The sequence below is a fragment of the Aptenodytes forsteri genome, unplaced genomic scaffold (assembly GCF_000699145.1).
Source record: "Aptenodytes forsteri isolate BGI_AS27 unplaced genomic scaffold, ASM69914v1 Scaffold2, whole genome shotgun sequence".
NCBI lineage: Eukaryota > Metazoa > Chordata > Aves > Sphenisciformes > Spheniscidae > Aptenodytes > Aptenodytes forsteri.
In genome coordinates this window covers 16713387-16734928 of record NW_008795695.1, presented here as the reverse complement: position 1 = coordinate 16734928, position 21542 = coordinate 16713387, and the positions used below count along the sequence as shown (strand labels likewise).

The 21542-nt window shown below is 39.2% G+C and overlaps 1 protein-coding gene across 1 annotated transcript in view; it reads left to right on the top strand.

The window, feature by feature from the left end:
• Nucleotides 1-19654, top strand: part of SYTL5 (synaptotagmin like 5) — a 64398-nt gene extending 44744 nt beyond the window's left edge. The window contains exons 9-17 of the mRNA XM_009283041.1: nt 2467-2559; nt 6576-6641; nt 7603-7781; nt 8651-8753; nt 10997-11158; nt 14395-14503; nt 16003-16138; nt 18694-18902; nt 19512-19654. Coding sequence (XP_009281316.1) covers nt 2467-2559; nt 6576-6641; nt 7603-7781; nt 8651-8753; nt 10997-11158; nt 14395-14503; nt 16003-16138; nt 18694-18902; nt 19512-19654 — 1200 coding nt within the window. The remainder of the gene's footprint in view (nt 1-2466; nt 2560-6575; nt 6642-7602; nt 7782-8650; nt 8754-10996; nt 11159-14394; nt 14504-16002; nt 16139-18693; nt 18903-19511) is intronic.
• Nucleotides 19655-21542: the final 1888 nt, after the last annotated feature.

The window sequence follows — 21542 nt, the reverse complement described above, 5'->3', positions numbered from 1 at the left end:
TGCTTTATTAGAAGTAATTGGATAATATGCATTTTATAACCCCCACTGGAGACCATGAGATTAATGTCCTACTAGCTCTAACTTTAATAAGCTAATAACACTAACCAATTATGTAGCTGCTGTTCTGTAACTCCACCTGAGAAACATAATCATTTGTGGTGCAAAATGAATTAAGAGCATAGGTTAAATGTTAACCATTTTTTTTAGTTTTAGATATCTGCTTGCAGACAAAAATTGGTAGTCAGCTAGCTGTCGTTAGGATTCTTTGTGAAGCACTGTTAATATTTGAGTGTCTAGACCTGAAACACCCCAGTCTGAAGATGTTGCCTTACTTTTTTTGTCCTGTATTTAATTATTCAGCAATGAAAATGTAGCATTGTTTATTTTAAAGTCCACAGGTATGTATACAGCAGCGTAAAGGAAAGAGTTTTGCATGTGCTACCAGATTTGCTTCTTTCTGTTGCATGGGCAAGAAAGAAAATTGTGTATTCTTGTGCCAAGTTTTAAACTTGAGTACATCACCCAAATTCTGAAGTCAATGAGGAGAGTAGAAGTGAAGGGTGAGGTGGGGTTTTTTGGTTTTAAGGGTTTTTTTGGTTTTTACTTTTGAAGGATTCAGCTTTCTATCTGTCTTCCCGAAATAGTTTGCTCTGTTGTGCCTGGGTCTCCATGGACTTTTTCCTTAGAGTATAAAGTATCTATGACTTCTTTTTTCTGCGGGGTGGTAACAGTGACCTGAATAGATTAGAAAGAGAAGAGACCAGCAGAGGAAGCTCATTGCAAGAACATGAAGCTAAGAGGAATGTTTGCTTCAGTATGTAAATTTTGGTCTCAAATAGAGTGATGGCTTGTCCTGATTTCCCTCTGCTCAATATTAAATATGCAGTTACAGTTGGAAAGTAGTAATAGAAAATTTAGCATTACTTTCAGGTGGTTTTATTTCAATTCAGTCACTGGAGCAAAGAAGAAGAGATGTAACAGCTAGTTTTATGCATACTAATGACAAATGCTCTGCAGATCTTTACATAAACTGTCACAGTTCGACTCTCCAGCAGCGTTTCTTCTCTGCTCCGTTTTTCCTGATTAGCATCGAAGTCTCTGAGACTCCTGAGTTTGAATACAGTACTTCTCTGTTTAGTGTGAGAGAGTGAGAGTGACTAAGCAATAGAGGTAGGTAGGTCACCACGTGAGGTTTTTATAGCTGCAAAGCAGATATAAGGAAGCTGAACATTTGACTTCCATTCAAACTAAAAGCAGAGTCTTTAAAAATACCTGCCATAAGGTTTAAGGAAACGCTTGAAATTTCCAAGCTACACTTAATAGGATGATAGCTGCCTGTTGGGGCTTTTTCGGTAACTTTTACTTAAAGTTAACAGTTCTGTTAGGACCATCAACCAGATTTTAAGTTTCTTTTTAGATTTTACTTTATTGCTGTGTTTAAAAAATGATTTTTTTTTTTTCCTGTATATGAGCTAAAGATGTTACAGTTCAGTCTTGCTTATTAAAACTCAAGCATATATATGAAGCTGTGCAATTACTGATTTTTCCTCCTTTTTTTTTAAAACATTAAAATAATACAGGAATTTAATTATTTTTAAAACATGGACATCAACTGGGTTTTTTTGTTTATCCCTCAAATATGTTCAGTGTGTACGATGGGAGGACAAGTTTCTTCCCATGTGGTTTGACAATAACCGGGGGCTTTCAGCATTGCCTGTTAGAAAGTGGGTCTGTGTTAATGATCCTGTTCATGAAATCGTCACCTGTCACCAAAGACAGCATGAAAGGGTGCAAGTGTAATGCAAATTGTGTGCTTGTCTATTTGTGTGAGTGTGACTGATATAAATGTGGATAATAACTGGAAAATCGGATTGCTGGGTTGTAAAAAATATATCCCATAAAAACACGGAACCTGGACTGTAACCAAGAAATCAATCATCTAATGGCTTTTGGCTGCAAATGTCTTCGGGTAAACCAGTATCAATGATGCCCTTGCCCCTGGTATTGGACCTTAATTCACTCATTTCTTTTGTTAAGATTGGAAAAATTCTCACCATGTCCCTCTAAGATTTCCAGACCTGAATTCCTGAATGCAAATAGTAGTAAGTAGAATAAGGTAATTCACATGGGATTGTTAGTAGGCATGGAAGTGGGTTTTGTTTATGTGCAGAGTTGTTGGCCATGCAAAGGTATGCGCCTCCAGAATAAGATATGAAGTATGTGTGTCAAGTTTTTCAGTTCTTAAGCAATTGAACCCTGAAACCGTAACAGCATCTTTTCCCCTTATGCTGTGTGCCTGTGCAAAGATGTGGAAAATGTAAATCAAAATTCCTCTAGAGATTAGAATTTTGAATGCATCCTGCACCGTCTTCCTAAAGTGGAAAATACGTGAAACAAAACTACGCAACAGAGGCTGACCAAATACAGAGCAGAACATGAGGACTAAAATGCCTGTTTGTCATTTAGGATTATCTGGATGAAACAGAAGAAGATATTGATGACATAGTGGCCTCTCGTTATTCAAGGAAACATGGACATTTGACAAGTGGATTATCAACAGTAAGATCTTGAGTAGAAAACATATGCTTTTTCCTTCCACAAAAGACCATAGTTCCTCCAAAAAGGAGTTTAATTTCATACCATTTAGCAGCAGATCATCTTTCATCCTGCACTTGAGAAACTTCCTTTAACATTTAGATAGTTTTTCTATTATATTTTAATGCTGTTCAAAGCTAAAATGCTGTTCTCTGCAGTGCATGGGAAGAGAAAACCATTTTGCATACTCATCGGCAGATTTCCTCACATGCTGAGGTTACTACCAAGCTGACATGTGGAGAAGGCAAACCATAGGAGTTTGCAGTACATGACTGCTCAGCTTTGCAGAGGAGCACTTAATTTATTTGAAATGAAGAGAACAAGGCTGTGGTGGGTTCTTCCATCTCAAACCACTTTCTGATTGTTCAGGTTCTTGGGACACAAATACTCATCTGTATGTTTGCATACATACCACCTCTGTGGCGTCATTGTCCATCCCCCAACCCAGCTTCTCCCATTCTTCATGACTGCTATGTCACCCACATCTGAAAAGTATTTCTCTTTACAGTGAGGAGGGAGATACTTGGGGATTTTGGTTGGTGACAACTTTTCTACCTTTTGCTATAATTGTAGTATTTTTCTGTTACATCCTTTCGTTTCTTGTCATACCCACAAACTATATACTGTAAATCAGATGTCTGAGTCTTGCGGTTGTCTAACTGTTGAAACTTAACGTTGGTTTTAAAAGGATAGCTGTGTTTTCAGGTTGTAACAGGTGCTTGAGATGCAACAAAATTGGTATAACAAGCCTTATGCAGTTCGTTATGCAGTCGTTATTCACTGGGAAAGAAAATGGATGATAAAAGTAGCCTTTAACATGTCTAGTTTATGTCTACCTGCTGTGTACCTCGTTTTTGGGATCTGACACTTAGGATGTGGGCAACTGATAGCATCTTCAGAAAAGTCGTGGAGCCCTCTCTGGCCACTCTTCTTCATGACTTGTGCCTAAGAATAGCTCTGGTCAGCATATAGAGTACCAGAAAACTGCAACAAACTCCAGGTAGAAGATGAGAGTTGAAGAGGATGAAGAGAGATGAGGAGTCTGTATGCTAAAAGGGAGAAGAAAATTTGGTCCATGACAGTAAGCAATGAACTGTCCTTTCTAGACTGCATCCCCATTAGTTCCCATGCAAGCAGGGCCCAGGGAATGCCCACTTAAGTGCTTGATCCCAAAGAGATGGAGTTGGCTGAATCCAAGTTTGGCTTACCTGGGGAGGAGAAAGGGCTCAGAAAATTGCTGTGACAGAGCATTTTGGTATCTTAGATCTGGCCATGTCCGGACCGTTTTCCCTTCTGATTTGTGTAGTTCACAGAAACAGACACAACAGAAACGTGTGGCACTTCACACCAAATCAGACTTGAGCAAATGTAGCCTGTTGACAGTGGTCTAATTAGACCCACTTGTCTGAGGTTGACTATGACTCATTGTCTCCAATGCTTGCTGGTCCCATGGATTTTATAGACAGAATTATTTTTATTTCCTCTGAATATTGATATGAGGGTTGCAGGTGCTTAAGTGCTTTCTCCGTTTAGGCCACTAACTGAGGAACTGCATTTAGAGAGCCTTCCCTCTATGTGCTGTAGGCAGCATTCTGTCTGTGTGTTGGGTTTTGTCCTTTGCTGTAGATTTCCCTTTGACCTTTTTCTTAAGCAGAGCGTAGCTTTTCCTGCGCTGTAGGTTTGAGAGAACCTCACTTCTCAATGCTCTTGTTTCTCTGTATTCACCATGACATGATTTTTAATGTCACTGCATGCTATGTTAATGGCGAAGTTGCGAATGGCAAGCTGCTTCTCCCTGCAAGAGCAGGTCAATTTTACAGGTTCTTTTTTTTTTATTCCCCTTAAGTGTGTGTTACTAGTTTCTAACATTCCCCCTCTTATTTTTGCCTTTACTCTGCTTGTTGTAAGCCTTTGAGCCTTGTGCACTGTATGGATTTTTTTTCATGTACTTATCTGTCAAATGACTGTGTACTATTAAGTCATGTTGAAATAATGTTATTAATGAACAGTAGGGTCTAACTTTTTTTTGTTTGTTTTTTCTTTCTTTTTTCAAATATGAGAATTTAAAGTACAGTATGGGTACTCTGACAATGAGCTTTTGAGGTAAAGGAAGAAATATCTCAAAGCGTAAATCTACTTGAAATCTACCTGTAACATCAGTGAGCAAAAACGGCAATGGAAAGTGACATTGAACAGGAACAGTATCTCAGCATTAGGGTATTTTCCTTTGTGTTTTCCCAAAGCTAATACATGAACTGTGTATTTAGTTTTCCCTGCATCCTTCACCGATTCCTCTCCTAAACATACTAATGTGTTGTTGTCAAGACCCATCACATCAGTAAGACTGAATTGTTCCAGTGCCTTATTGCAGCGATGAGATGATCCAAAACAAATACAATTCTTAGTGAGGTACTAAAATGAGGCTCCGCATCCTCCATATGTGGTGGTTGTTTACTACTTATGAAACTGGAAAATTAGTAGATTTCTTAAGGACATTTAGTGTATGTAATGTCCAGTGTAAATGCCACAGAACAGAGTCTGGGGGGAAAAAAGTCAAGTATATCAAATACTTCTACTAAATTTGTGTTATTTCGTTTGTGGTTTGTAAACAATTCAGAAATTGTGTTTGCATAAATTCTAGGGTCAGAGATCATCTATTTGTTTGGGAAAAAACCCCACAGAAAGTCCTAATCATTTATCCCTTGCCGCCCACTTACGTAAAGATCAAGAAAAAGAATATTTGGATTCAGTAGAGAACAACTCATCCACCTCCTCACGTTGGTATAACCTTGTTTGTTTTCTGAAGTGGGCACACAAATTGTCGCTTTCCTGTTACAGGGATAATTTAGGCATTTTGTAGCACATACTGGAACTGTTAAGTTCACTAACAGTGTGCAGGGATGCCCATTTTCATGTACGCTAGAGCTGGAAATGCATAAATAGTAAAGGCTGGAATTTAGCTCGAAGGCATGTTAGGAAAGGAGGAAATATGACACCTTTGTCGGTGTGTGTTGCTAATTCTCCGGTAATTTTAACCAGTCCTGTTCATGGAATTTCAGCCAATTGTACAAAGGAATAAAAGGACAAGCACGAAGGATAAAGAAGGCCAGCAGAAATAAAAAACCACACCCTTTTTTGCTGTTTATTGTTCCTACATGATGTATAAAATTAACTTTATGGATAATGATAGCTTGTTCTGGTTTTTCATGTCTGTTGTTGTTCAGCATATTGACACAGGCCTGGTCATCCCTCCAGCTTTCTTTGCTGCAGGGCCCTTAGGCAAGGTGCTCGGAGAGCTGAGTTTAGCCACAGCCCAATTCTGTTTGTGTGGTTCTTCCCCTTGACTGTGTTCTTCCTTCCTCCCTGCAGCCGATAAGGAAGGAGGTAGATCAAGATGTAGTTTCCCTTGAGCTCATTGGGGAGATTTCCAGATAACTGCTGTAGCAAGCAGAGGGGGGGAAATGTTTCCCCCAATATTCTATTACTGTATTTTTTTCCCCAGAGTGACGTGTTTAAACATTTGTGAGCATTTTTATCTATTCTTGCATACTCCGCAGAGAAACTGCAATTTCTTACAAAGGCGCCAAACCTGCAAATACATGAATGCTTAGCTTTTGAGTAGCTTAAGTGAGAATTGACTTCATGCAGACGTAAATGAAGACAAATCCAAACACAGACCAATACAAATCCAAATCTGCTGAGCTGGTGTTCTAAAATGTAATTTGTTTATTTTGATACAGCAGATACTTCATTTCTATTTAATTACCTTGAGCCACGTGTCCTTCAATACTTGAAGTGTATGGAAAACACTTGGCTTTTCTCTGATTTGGTGATACGTTTTCTTGCTTGCTTGCTATGGCTTTGCAATACAAACTTCCTTTACCTATCTGTATAGGCAGATTTATCACTGCACTTATTCTTTCTTATTGCAGCTATCTAATGCTCTTTTCTCTTGGCCTTTTGCACTGCCTCCTTTAAAGAACTCCCCAGAAGGCTCTGACAGAAAATGGACGTATTTAAATGTGCCTGAAACAGACGGTGATACTGTGAGTTCTCCTGAGTCCTCTGCTTAGCTTACTTTTAAAGCTTCTCTCTCTTTTCTCCCTTTGTGTTGAAGACTATACCTGTGTGTCTTGCAAGATTCCTATGTATTAGGATTTAGATGGTTATATATGTTTTTGAGCAATCTTGCTCAATGACTCAAAAGAAAACGTGCACCAGATTTCTCAAATACCTTTGGTTCTGGCAGTGTGCATATTGCTCTGGTTTTCTTTAAAAATATTTAGTTCTTTCCTAACTGTAATCTTTTGGAAGAGGAAATCCTCATAGCAATTTTCTGTATGGTATGAGTGAAAAAAAAAAAAAGAGATTGGAGGGTGATATATTACGCTGCAGTGGAAAATTTTGTGGGATTTTTGCTAAACTTTTTTGGCTTTAGGAAAACTGCTGAAATGGTGGGTATGGAATTTTGCTCATTCTTTTAGAATTACTGATGAGAGGTGGGTGTCGCTTTAAACAAACATGCTTTTATACCATCTCCATTATGGGAAGCATCCTTATAACTTTTTCTAATGGTTCTATCAGCAGTTGTCTTACAAGACTCAGTAAGAATTAGGTGGACAGCTGAGCCAGACGGGATTTTTTTTTTTTTTTTTTTTTCCTGTTTGGAACTTACATGAGCTTACAATTTATGTAGCCTGTCTGCTCTTCAGTTCATGCATGAATTAAATAGTGGTAATTTAGATTTAGTCATGTTTATAAATAGGTTTGAGTCCTGCATGGAAAAACATCAACTGTCTAGACATTTAAGCCATTATTAATTATAGTTCTTATTCCCATTTACATCAAATAGAACAGAAATACCACTTGCTTCTATGATATATCTGGTTTTATAGCAAGTCCTAACAAGTGTGCAATATTGCAAGGCTGTGACTGTATGAAAAAAGCAGATTCTGGAAATGAGTAATTTATTTAAGCCTTGTAAGTCCGTTTTCTCTCCCCGTCCAGACTAGCATTAACAGCATGCTGAGTGTATATAGTGAAACTGGTGACTATGGCAACGTGAAGGTCAGCGGCGAAATCCTTCTCAACATCAACTACAGCTACAAAACAGGTGCCCTCAACATCCTGGTAAAAAGTTGCAGGAACCTGGCCATTGCAGATGAGAAGAAGCAAAGGACCGATCCGTAAGCACAGAGAAGAATTTCCTTTTAGGCCCTGCTAGGGGTGTCCTCCGCCACATCACGCACAGTGATGTAGCCTGGGGTTGTGATACGAGCCTGAGAACTCATAGGACCCGGTTGCTACAAGCCAGGGTTTTGGTGATGGTTGGTTTTGGATTCCCTGAGGGAAATGCATTTTCAATATGTTTCTTAGGGCAACGTGTGCCTCTTCTGAGGAAACAATAAGATTACTTAAATTATCAGCCTGTTTGATAGCAATCTCTGCAAAAGGGCAAAAAAAATGAAGGAATAGGGAGGCTGAATTGATTTCTTACTTACATACTTTAGTTTTGATTCTAGGAGAGGAGTGATGTTTTGGAGGGAGGGACAGAGATAACTTGGGTTTCACGCATCCATAGATTCACTTTGCAAGGAGCATGTTTTCTGAGCTTCTCATTGTAGTTTTCAGCATAATATGTAAATTCCCTCATCAGGAAGTAATAATTAGTGTCTCTAATCATGTGTAATCCTATTGTATGCAAGGTATGAAGTTTTTCATTCTTTTGTATTTGCAGTGTATGTGTCCTCATATGTAACCAGTCAGTAATCGTATACTACAAAAGGGAAAGTGTTAGGAAAGCTTTCTGCGTTTCTGAGGATGAGTAAATTAATTTAGTTCTGCCTTTTGTTATTCTGATCCTATCTGAATAACATTGCTATGTTTGTAAAGAAAGACCGTACCTTTCCACGTTTCGCATATTCTCTGTTACGTGTATGTTGTTTAGACTGCAAAAATTAATTTCCTTGTATGTGTTGCTGATGCAGCAATGTCAGGCCCTTGCTCAAACTGGTCATTTTTATTCCTTGCTAATAATTTACTACTTGATCTGCAGATATGTCAAAGCATACCTTCTGCCTGATACGTCCCGCCAAAGTAAACGCAAGACCAAAATTAAAAGTAACAGCACCAATCCAGAATTTAATGAAACGCTGAAGGTGAGAACACTGTCTCTCTCTCAGGCCGTGATGAATGTTCCGCTTGTGCTCACAGGCGTTTTCTATAAGTGTTCCAGTACGGGGATTAGAATTTGGAAGAGATGCCTCAAAAGGAATGTATTTAAGCAAAACCGTCTAGTAATCCTATGAGTTGTAATTTCTGGCTTTCAGCATTGAGGAAGTGTTTTTGTTTGGTTCTTCCCTTTGTAGGTAAAACTTCTATTAGTTTCCATAGATCTCTTTCAAAACTGCTGATGTTCCTGTCTAACCTGAGCTCAGAGATGTTAAAAGCACCTTAAAGATTTTGTAAGCCCTAAGTTAGCAACTGATGTTGAAATAGAGCTAGATTAAAACTTCCCATCTAAGTGATTTTGAAGAGAAAATAACCTTTTGCAGTAAAATCTGAATTTCGAAGGAGGCTTTAATTTATTTTTAAAGCAGAACTGACTTCGATAAGAAGATGCCAACAACGACTTCACTACCCGCCTTTGTTGTGGTGAAGTTCATCTTCTGTTGCGAAGGATGCCAACAACGACTTCACTACCCGCCTTCCTAAAAAGTTGTGGTGAAGTTCATTTTCTGTTGCGAAAGACAGTGACAGATTACTTCCTTGAGGGCTGGTGGAGCAGAGCGCCCGGGCTCTTCCTTCCTTGCCTTTTACCCACGTCCACTACAGAGGCTGAACTATTCTGAGCTCCTCACGAGCTGCTTATGCATCTCCTTGGCTCTGTGGTGCAGGTGGGAATGGCAGAGTTTCTGCCCAGTTCACTGCCTGTCTGGCATCTGGACCACAAGGCTCCTGGTGATTCCCCTTCCTTCTTGATTGACAAGAGTTATCCCGGATGGCTGTCATGAGGCCAGAAACTCTTTTAGTTTCTCCTGAAATATTTTTTTGTAATTTCAGTGATGTTTTAAATAAGTTTCTTATAATAGAGGCTAAAAGATGTTCCCTGGCCAGTATACTTGGCTTAACCTGGCTGCAAAACCATTTTGCAGACTTACACACACTTGGTCTGGCCAGACTGCTTGCCAAGGGAGAGTCTCTTGTACAGCCTCATTTTTAAATGGTTTATAGTAAAGTTAAGACTTGCCTGAACTGGAAAAAAAAGGTGTTAGACTCTATTTAGCAAGGAACATAGCACTAAACATGTTTGCTAGTAGGGAACTCGGTGAGGATAGGACCTAGCAGCTTGCTAAAAATGCGAATTGTAACAAAGAGGGCTCACTTGAACTGTGGGTAGGTAAGCAAGAACTACATCTATTTGTCCCAACTGTCACTACTGTTAGAAAAGAAAAATAATTAAATCTGTATCTTCCCTCTTTGACTTTTATTCCATTGTTGCTAAATATGACATCTCTCACAGTGGAACTGTTGGCACTTAGGATTAGGCATTGTAGACCTACCAATACAGGAATAGCCTACTTGTGTGGCTCGTCAACTGACTTGACTGTTTCAGCTTTTGGAGAATATGTGTCTGTGTCCAGACGTTGTTCTTGATGCAAAAAAGAAGACATCTGGGTCTCCTCAGCTAACACTAGGAGAAGGGTGAATTTCAGAGAATTAATGGGCCTTTTGCTAAAAGCAGAGCGTGCAGAGCTAGAATTCCAGATGTTTATAATTTTCTGTGTATTTGCTAGAATACGATGTTTCTTCAGAGGAGTTTTTTTAATAGCTTTCAAAACCAGCAATGGTTACTAACTCTGCAAAGCATTCACCAAGCGCTTCACATGCAGTTTTACTTGTTTTCAGAACAATTTTTCATAAGTTACAAAGATACAATTGAAAAGGAGAGGAGGACACTATTTCTAGAAAGTAGAGTACAGCAGACTCTCTTTCGGGATGAAAGTGCTAGTGGTGTTTGTTTTTCTTGTTTCAGCTTTGATTTTGATCTGCTTCTTTTACATAAACATATAAGCAATTAACAGGATCATCGTTTTAAGCATCGTAACTTACTTTATAGTCAGAAATACCCAGTAAATAATACAGAAAAAACACAGTCATGCTAGTAACATTAATTACCTTTGGATGCATACTGCAAAGAAAAGAGTTAGGTTTAACATTAATATTATGAGCTTTCTAGCTAGGTCTGTCTTGTTTGCAAAGAAAACAAATCTCTCTTTCATGCTTCATTTGTCAGCTGCTGTGGGCTTCATGAAATTGAGCTAGAGCTGTAAAAGGCTCCATGGAAACTATTATTTATGCTTATTCCGAGAGTTTCTTTTTCTTCTTTTTCTGTTGGTAGTACGTCATCAGTCAAACACAGCTAGAAACCAGGACCCTGCAGCTTTCTGTCTGGCACTATGACAGGTTTGGACACAACAGCTTCCTTGGGGAGGTGGAAATTCCATTCGATTCCTGGAACTTCGAAAATCAGGGCGATGAGTGGTTTGTGCTTCAGCCCAAGGTAAGGGTTTCCAGGGGCCGGTGAAAGTGTTGCGAAGCAAATTCAGCAAGGCTTAGTTATTTTTCCTTTGGAACGTGTTTATAAAGCGGTGACTTTATGAGTGTCTAATATGGTAATAAAAATAATATCTTTGTTCTTTATTCAATCAAAACATACTGGTTTTAAAGTCTTCATGAAAACTTTACATGTGATCGGCTACTTAAAAACAAACAAAAAACCCCACCTTTTAAATAAACTCTAAGTTCATCTTGTAATAAACTGCAGTGGAGAAATGACCTAGTAAAGAAATCGATTACTCTTTTAAAATAGCATGTAAACCAAAAGACTTTTCTGCCACTCCCCCCTACTCAACACTTAACAGTTTATTAAAGATCTAGATCTTTTTTGTTTCAGTTCAAAGCGCTTCACACTTTTTTCAGCTGTGACAAAATGACTTATTAACCTCTTACTCACTTTAACTAGGAAGGTACAAGATAAGGCTTCTCAGCAGGCAAATCAATTGGTCTGTGAAACAGGACTTGCATTGTACTTAGCTAAGGATAGGATGACTTCTGTCTCTAGGGCCCCCCTTGCTTTGGCAAAGGTGTTTATTTTTGGAAGAGATTCAAAGAGCTATTGTAAGCTAGAAGATTAAAGGCTTCTGCGTTGCTTGCTCCTGCAGCAGCCAGAATCCCCAGAAATTCCAGTGGTTTAGATTGCCGTTTCAGAAAGTGTATTTTTCTTGCTGCAGAAAAATCCAAGGTTTTACTGCAAGTGATGTGGAGATAGACTCAGATGACTTGTTTCCTCTGTGTTCATTATTTTTAAGGAAATAGTGTTACATTTGGGGTTTTAGGAGGGAGTGTTTGATTTGTGCCTTTCTCTCAGGTGGGAGGTGGATCTGATTGCTGTATAATTAATTTCTAGGTATAGACCTTTGTGAGGCTTACATCTAAACTGTCACAAATTTATATTTTAGTAAATAATTTGCCAGAGGATACATAAGGAAATTGGTCTCTTCTTTGAACACTTACACGCCTCACACTTTATAAGTGGCAAGGAAGATCATTCCCAGTTTCCTAGTTCAGCTTTGTTAGTAAGGGTGACCACCAGCTCTTCCTTCATGGTCCAGACAAGGTGAGACCAGGAAGAGAAAGTGGCTAATGATGTCAAATGTGTTTCAGTCAGCGCTGTGTCCAGGCCAGGACTATACTGTCCTCCTTACAAGCTTGCTTCGTGTAAGTTACTTTTGTTGGGTCTTCTCTTGAAGTAGAAGAAATGTCTACTACATCTCTGTCATAGCTCTGGCTGGTGTCAGATGTTGCTCTTGTTGTAGACTGGTGGGTACTAAATAATAAGATACACATTTAGTATTTGTTTTGCTTGCAGTTTGTATGCAATGTTGGTCTGAAATTGAGCTTCTTGCCATGCAGTAGTCTCTTTGTCATCTCATGTCAATCTTTGGGGATTTGTGTGTGTATGGGTGGTTTCTTTTAATCCTAACAAGGGGAAAAAAACCCAGGCAGTCATGAAGCTCTCCTGTTCAGGAAAAAAGTAATGAGGCACTAAGCATTTCAGCCATTCCAGCTGGAAGGTGTTGTCTGATTATTTCCAAACCCGTTAAAAGGATTTTTAAATGAGTTCTTTTTTACCAAAGAAAGCAAACACAGAATTGGTCTTGCTGCCTCCTAAGTTGTTATAAATAATGTTTCTAAACTTAAAATGCTGCTAAGATTTTTGATCAGCAAAGATAATATTTTTTTAAAATATCAATTATTGCATTTTGAATTTAAAAAAAGCACAGGTTAATACACATGCAAATTACATGCTGTTCTCCCATATGATCTGCCTGATAGAGACAGGAATGGCAGTGAAACATTTCCCGGGTTTTATTACGGCGCTTTATTTGTTCTATCATGAATCATTTAGCTGCTTTAGTGAAAAGGTTGGAGACTTTAAGACCTGTTTCTTCTATGAGCATTGAATGTCTGTTTTCAAGAGGAGTGTGGTTAAATCAGAAAAAGAAGAGAAAATAGTTCTGTGGTTAAAGAGGGGGCAGAGTCCAGAGCCACGTTCTATGTGGGTTTTGGGGGGGAGGTTGACAATTGTTCCTGATGTAAGAACTTACACCATCACTTGTCCACCAGTAGAATAGAAAAAATAATCCTTGCTGCCTTTATGGGAAACTTGAGCCTAAACATGCATAGTTTAGACCATAAGTGAGCTGCCTGACTGGCAAGATTTAGATGTTGTGCAAATTATTCCACAGCCATTTACTACAGGTTTTCTTTTGTCCTCTGTTGTAGCAACTGGCGTCAGACAGTGGTGGAGACAGGACCGTTTTTCTCAGAGTCAGCGCAGGAATGCCTGTGTTGCTGTAAAAGTGCTTCAAAGTCTCAAAAGGGCCACGTTGTTATCGCTAAAATTGCTTTGTTCCCTGTCCCATCCTTGTGTACAGACTTAGCCCCACTAAACATGGTTAGTGCCTTAGCCTGGTCTCTATGATACGAAAGCAGTGCTGACTCTCTGCGTATCACCGTGTGTATTTCTGGTGGGTTTTTTTGGTTCTGTTTTCTCTTGATAATAGAATTTTGACCTTCCTGGGGAGTCAGGAAACAAGCTGAATGCATTTCAGAGAAATACTGTCACTGATCAGACATTCGTCTATAAGCAGTTCTTTAAAGGCTTGTGTGGTACCTTGGTGTGTGTGTCTCAGCACTTGAGGGTCCTCTCTTTTTATACATGTGCTTTGTCCCTGTTGAGAGATCAGGAAGATTTGTTGATTTGTACCCAAACCGAAGCACTGAAGCATGTACAGAAATGTGAGTAGTCCCCCCTCCATTAGTGGACTTCACTGAGCAAGGTTAGCATATACCCGAGTTTTTCATAGACCTGATCTCTAATGTTTTTAGAGATAAAAACATTTCTCTAATGTTTTTAGGGTTTTTTTTCTGTTTGCTTGCTTCACTTATTCATGCTAGATATCTCTCTCCTCTGTACGTTCACCGAACAGTGTCTAATGCCGCGTGGCTTTATTCTTCTGAGAGCTTGCATTCCCTAGCTCATAAAGTTTTCTAAAATGTGATTGCATTCAATCTGGAATGTCTAATTATCTGAAAGTGGGCTGGTATGTCCTGATATGTTTAAGAAGTGTTTCAAACACTGTATTGGTACAACAAAATTAAAATCAAAAGGAGAAAGTGAATGATTAACCTTAGCTGGATTTCTGGTCGGTTTGTTTGTTTGTTTCTTTTCAGGTGGAGGTTGCGACAGATGCTGGGCTTCAATATAAAGGAGAACTGACTGTTGTTTTACGTTACATTCCCCCAGACAGAAACCTAATGCTTCCCCTAGGGCAGTTTCAAGGTAAAACAAACATTAATGGCACCATATGATAACATCCCTCTGAGTATTAAAAATCCTCACCTAGGGTGAAGTAATGGTATTAGTGAAAACTGAAATTATACTTAAGTATGCTAGTTGTCTTTGTCGAAATTTTGAACCGTGAGTATGCTTCTCCTGCTCCATCCTCTTCTCTTACATTAAACTTAAGGAAAGAGAAGGGAAGAGGAGCGTGCAGTCAAGTGTTGATGCACGGCTGTGACCTAATTAAAAACAATTCAGACATTAGATAACATGATCGAAGGCAGCCACATAGAAATAAATTGTCTACATAATAGTCTGTGGGTTCTTTGTTCAGCTAGTTATGTACAGTGTATAGCTGATCAAAGTAAGAGACTTCATTTAATTCTTCATGCTTAATTGTTCTTAAGCTTACTTATCTCCTCATTTTCACTCATTTTTAACACTGCTTTACCTCTGCTCAGTTTTACTGTATTACTGCTGTAATTCAGTCCTGTAAAATGTTATTTGAATTCTTTAGGGTAAGCCATTATTTTCATCAGCAATGAACAGGGAAAAATAGCTACTAACTGTTTGCATTGCAGTAGCATGAAGAACAGCAATCATCTGAAGTGAAAGCAATCACTGGGTAGCACCTGAGTGTACATGGATATACCAGACACAGGTATATCACTGTCTTAGTGACAGTATTGCGTGTTAGCATTAGGATTTGATAGATATATTAGACTTCTTTCTTTTTCTTTCTTTTTTTGACAGATGACATTCCCTCCGCTAGCAGTAATTCCAGGGTTTTCTCTCTTAAAAGCTAACTGTTGTCTGAAAAGTCCAGATATACACTATCTGCATTTTTTTAAATTAGTACATTTTAACATCACTCCTGATCTTTTTTTTTCTGATGTTTTCAGCCTGAATCAGTGTGTATAATCCCTGCTGATAAGCCTCTTAGAATCTGCAGCAGCAGCAACTACACACGTCCTCATGCTGCTGTTCAAAAGCAGTAGCAAGTCAGTGAGCACCGGGTCCTTTGTCATGGTCTCTGAGGAGCAGTGCATCCTCACACATGGGATACGTTTGGTGTACTCCTGCATTTTAAGCTTTGGTATACCACCTTGCTTGTGGTGTAGGGCTGCCTTAACATCAGTGGTGGAAGTGGATTCTGAAAAGAGGGTAGGACTTACAGGATATGCAGTTCTTTGTGTTCAGCATAGTAAGCCACAAATACTTATATTCGGACAGGACTTCAGATAGGGCACCCTGTTGTGTCCAGCAAGGGCTAGCTAATTACATTGTCAAGTTCTTTATCATATATGGAGTGATTTTTCTGCCCCTGCCTTAGTTTCTCTACCCATGGAGAATCAGAATCTCCTCATAAGGAATACTTTAATCCCGTTGCAGTAAATGATTAAGAAAAAATCTAGCCAAGACAATTTACATTTCCAGATCAGTCTTGCAGTGTATATATAATTTCTGATGATGATGATGCAACTCTGTTCTATGTATAGGAAAGAAGAGCTTTAAAAAAGGAAAAAAGGGAGACTTTCGCATGCAGTCTGGAGGTATATTAGAAGTCCTCATCAAAGAAGCAAAGAATTTAACAGCAGTGAAATCAGGAGGCACATCTGACACTTTTGTGAAAGGGTCTGTGGTTTTTTTTTCCCCTTTTTTTTAATGGCTGCACTGAATCATATTTTGGCTGACACAATTTTTTTTTTATATATCCGTATATGTGTGTATGGAGTGTCAGTCCTGAAAAGCAACTGGCACCTTGTACTGGTATGCTGAAGAGAAGGATGCTGTGGAGTAAGGACAGAGAGGTATGGGTTGTCCCAGTGGTTAAATACAATTGGATTTAAATACCACTCAGTCAAGAAACAGAACCATTCATACATATGTATCCAGTGTGCTAATGTGCATGCTGTTATAGAATATAACGTTTGGTAAAAGAAAACACTTCCAATGAGTTGGCAGAGAGAGGTAGGTGAATATTCATCGCTCCTGGAGGCAAGAAGTTGTAAATTAGGGCCCTCACACTGGAGATGATACCTGATCTGATGGTGACATTTACATTGTCAGGAAATTGAAACAGTATATATTTTTTACTAAGAGGAATAGCCAGACTACATCCTGAATAAGAAACTTGTTTTCAGGAAGACACAAGTCTGTCTGGATTCCTTGTAAAACTGCAAGTAACACCTACAAAAGCTGGCATGCTCCATCAAGCTGAGGTTCTTTCTAATGGATGTCACCTGAAACACACAGAAAGAGAAAATTCATCATGTGTGTGAGGAAATTCTGTTTTGATTCAAGTAAATATGCTAAATGAGAAAGATTTTTCTCTCTAATACTATAAATAGTTTGGGGTTTTTTTCTAGTGCTTAATTGGGAAAGCTCTTTGGCATGTAGTACAGTGTCAAGGAGCACATTGAAACCCTGAGGGTTCCCAGGAAGTCTATCACTGGCTTCAAACTTAGTGTCTTAACTCTAACTGTGTCTCATTGTTAACGTTCAATATTCTTTGACAGAAGATGTTTAAAAATTCTGCTCTGATGGCTTTCAGTTTTGATGTTAAAGATACATCATTTTGAAAAATTTAAGGTCTGTGTCACTTATATGCCTGCATGCATGTGGGTACATAAAAATATATATAGTATGACATATATGCACCTTTTTATTAGATAAGAAGCATTTTGTGTTGGACAGTCAAAATCCAGACTATATAGAAAATGCTACATATAGGATAAACTTGTGTTTGAATAAAATGGACATACTCCTGCATGTCTCATTATATTGGATTTTTCATAAATGTAAGTTATGCTTTTGAAATGTTAAACTTAGGAAGTAACCGATAGCTTAAAACATTTTTCTTTGCCAGTTTTTGCTCTCAATGCTAGCTGTCAGAATTGCTGGGTTTTAGATACGCTCTAGTTCATTAGTAATGGTTTGAGTGTTGTTACTAAATGGTGACCATAGAAAACATCCTGCCTTTAATTCCTTGGTGGAGCTGGGAATTTATCTTGATTTTCAAACTATTACTAACCTTATACACTTCACGTAGAAAAAGTCTGAGCTATTCTTCCTATGTGTTTGTTCTCCCAAGCCACGTCTCTTTTCCTGGTATATGTGAGGGCATTTCCTTTTACTGAAAATAGACTGTCTGATCCCACTGGAGCTTGCAACAGACTTCAGGGAGAAAATGTCGTTAAAGCCTTTTTACAGTAGCAGTAGCAATGTGTGGCCAGTAATTCTCCGGACTATCTTTAGTTAGTGGTGTCTGCTATCACTGACGTGGATTATTCAGTACAGTGGAACAGGAGTCTGTTTTCCGTGGACTGTTGGTCTGTCATGTGTCATGGCTAAACATAATCAAGTTGCCGTGAACCAGCTGAGGTGCTGCAGTGGTCTAATCTGCCCTGTTAGCTTGAGATAATTTGACATACACTAGCCCACAGCTAGCCCACTGCAGTAAACTAGCTCATGTTTATTGTCAAGTAAAAGCCTGCACAGGAATCCTGATGGAGGTCTAGTGATACAATCTGTTTGTATGCCTGACCCTTTAGTATTTATGTGCAACCACATAGTTATTCCATTAGCTTTGCTGAAGGAGGTGGAGGCACAGACTATGAAAATTTGTACAGACCTCTGATTTTGAAACTAGAGAATCAAGTTCACTTAGTTTCACTAAAGGAATTCTCCACTAAAAGCAAAATGTGAAAAGCTTGTCAGACTTTACAGCATTAGTGTTTCTGCACTCAATAGGGGGGTTAGGCAACTCAAATTAATGATGCTAGCCTGCTGAAATTTCTTCCTTATCAGTCATTTCCATTTCTTTCTGGAGGACCTCCTGTCCTGCTTTGAGAGGGAGACTGGACTAGGCGACTCCAGAGGCCCCTTCTAGCCAACATTTTTATGATTCTGTCTATATTTAGTCTCATTGAAATAAAGTTTGTGGTTAAGACCCAAGACATGGGGCAAGGAGACCTAATTTCAGTTTCTGCTGGTGGTTACTGACATTGTAACTGTAAGAACAAACGGAGCACAAATGCAAAATATGCACTTCAGGTATATACTTAATTTAATAACAGTGGGGAAATGGGGTCCTGATCCTATATGAGCCTCTACATGATTGTAATTCTTTGTGAATATTATGTGGCATCCCATCTACATATTCAATTTTCCTTTTTTATATCTCCCAGATACCTTCTCCCAGATGACAGCAAAGCTACAAAACACAAAACTCCCATAATAAAAAAGAGCGTGAACCCCCAGTGGAATCACACCTTTGCTTTCAGTGGCTTAAATTCAAGGGATATACGTAATGTCTGCCTAGAATTGACTGTGTGGGACAAGGAGTCACTCTCCAGTAATATTTTTTTGGGAGGTGTCCGTTTGAGCACTGGAAATGGTAAGGTCCCACCTGACTCGTGATTGCTTTTCTTATTCTGCTCTCCTTCTTCCTCACTGCAAGTGATTCATGTATTTGAGGGACAGAAATGTTGCTGAGTGTATGGGAAGTATATGGGAACTTGGGGAAATTGAAGAGGGAGAGAAGGCAACATGTAATACGTAGATGGTTTAGTTCTTTCCTCCGCTGAGTGAGACACAAACATTTGGTGCCCAGTTGTACTTCAGCAAAGTCTAGAAGAACTGGGAATACCTTGGAAGTGTTTCTTAGCATCCCAGTGAGGAGGAGGAGGAGGCTACTTTTGTCCAACAGCAGCCTTTCTGCTGATGGTGGTGTGATTTGGAAGAGGTGTGAATCCGTTCCCTCTCTGTTAGGAGAAAGTTGCTTGTGGTGCAGAGTGGGGAGGTTTATGTACCTCTGTCCATGTGCCACAAAGGAGTGTAACAACAAACTGGTCCTCTCCAGGAGCTACCTGTTTTCAGTACAACTCCCTGTACAGATGGTGGTGTAAAGTGCTTGTCATCTTTCTATAGACTTGGAGCGAAGGAGCAAGTATTAAGTAACTGCTTACTAATATGCCAAAATGCCTCGTGTTTTTGCGATTACCAGGTGTAAGTAATGGCAAGGAGGTTGACTGGATGGACTCTCAAGGGGAAGAGCAGCACCTCTGGCAGAAGATGATCGACAGTCCTGGAGCTCCTGTGGAGGGGATATTAATGCTGAGATCCAGCATGGGAAAACGCAGGCTCTGAAAGACTTTAACTACTGAGGGGTACCACAGGTACTCCTGACTTCAGTGGTGTTCAGGCTCTTGTCACGTTGCCCATTTGAAAGTGGAGAAGGGTTGTACTCTTTGCCTTGGACATTAAGGCTCCGAGTGAGATTTTAATGCATTCTGCACTTTCATGCGCACATATTTAACCCAGGCTTCTTGTATGGATTATGTTTCTCCTGAAGCCGGTGAGAATTTGACCTTGTGCAGAGATCGGACTGGCTTTCTCTGTCCCTTCTGGTGACTGGTGCGCAGCTGATGAACACCTCTGCCTGTGGAGGGCACAGAGTGAGCAAATTCTCTAGTTAGTTGTTAGTAAGTAATGCCTGGTTTATGTATCTCCTTCTGGGTCAAAGATGGCCTAGAAGACAGCAGTGGTACAGCACAAGCAGATTCAGAGCGTCTATGCTTTGGTATTTGAAAGATAAGAAGCCATAGTGTTCTGAAGGATAACAAATAATGTTCCTCTTTCATGTTTGCTTGTTGGGCTATGCAGCGTGCAAGATGGCAGGCTTGGGACCAAGCAGCCCACCAAGGAAGGCCAATGCACTGTGGTGCACACTAGAAAGAGGCAGAGGGGAGCTGGTGTACAGTGCTGGTGTTCTGGCGTTCTCTGGGTTATTTTAATGCACTGTATAAAAGGCAGACTTGGTTCCACATAATCCAAGAGCCTCTAATGAAAATAAATCATAACAAATCCCCACTTTCCACAACAACACAATGTTACTGTGTTTTTCATTCAGTTGACAGCACTCGCCAAGATCTTCCAATTGAACAGAGGGAATATGTTCACACGCCTGTCCCCATCCGATGAGTCACTGAGATGAGACGCGTGCTGGGTTTGGGCATAGTTAGCTAAGACCTTGATTCAACAGATCACGTAGTAAAGTGACGTGATTAAAGCACATGCCAGAATGATTTGCACAACTGTGGAATTTTCTCTGAATGGGCTGGGATCCCATTCAGGCATGCCCACGCACATTAATGATTAACCAGAGTAGGACTTTTTTCTCCTGAACACTTTCCTGTGAGTTAACAGTGGATTTAATGATAAGAGTGGATTTTGGCCAATTCAATCATTGATCTTATTAACTGTGACAATTGTTCAACAGTAATTTTGCTATTTGGTTTCCTAAAGTGATTTTACACCTAGTTAGATCCCCCATCGTCTGGGGACTTAAGCAGGTCGTATGTGAAGAGCATGCTGTTTGGAATAGTTGTTGTGGGCCACTCCTACCATAATGAGATAGGATTATAATCTTTTTTTCAAGGACAGCACATGTCTGCTTGCAAGATTGGATAATAATATAGTTGCATGGCATGTGATTGCTCAGCATATAAGACAAAGGAAGATCAGTAAACTGATTGAACAACATTTCTTCTGAATTTTCCAGAATTAGAAGATAGCTTTCTATTTAAACTGGTACTTTCATCTACAGCTGTTATTACCTTTTTTATTTTTTTCCCCCCAAGTGTTTTATTTTTGGAAGCAGTGTAGCGTTAGTACTAAGGAAACAAACTGGAATGTATGGAAACATAGTCCTCACATAAATTACTGGAAAAAAACAAACATTCAAAGAATGTATCATTCCCTGTAGGTCAAAACACCAGTACTCAAAGATTTCTGTGAAGAATAAAGACCATAAAATCTAACCTGTTTGAGATACAAATGTCGTTCTTCACAATCCAGAAATTGAAGAAATCTAGATTGAACAACAGAATATGAACTGATAGCTAAGTAACTACAGCTGGAAATTTTGACATCTGTAGCTGTCCTAGCATACAATTATTTACATGTATTTAGAGCTGAATCCAAAACCTTAAAATTTAATGGCCATTCCTTTTTTTTTTTTTTTTTTTTTATTTTT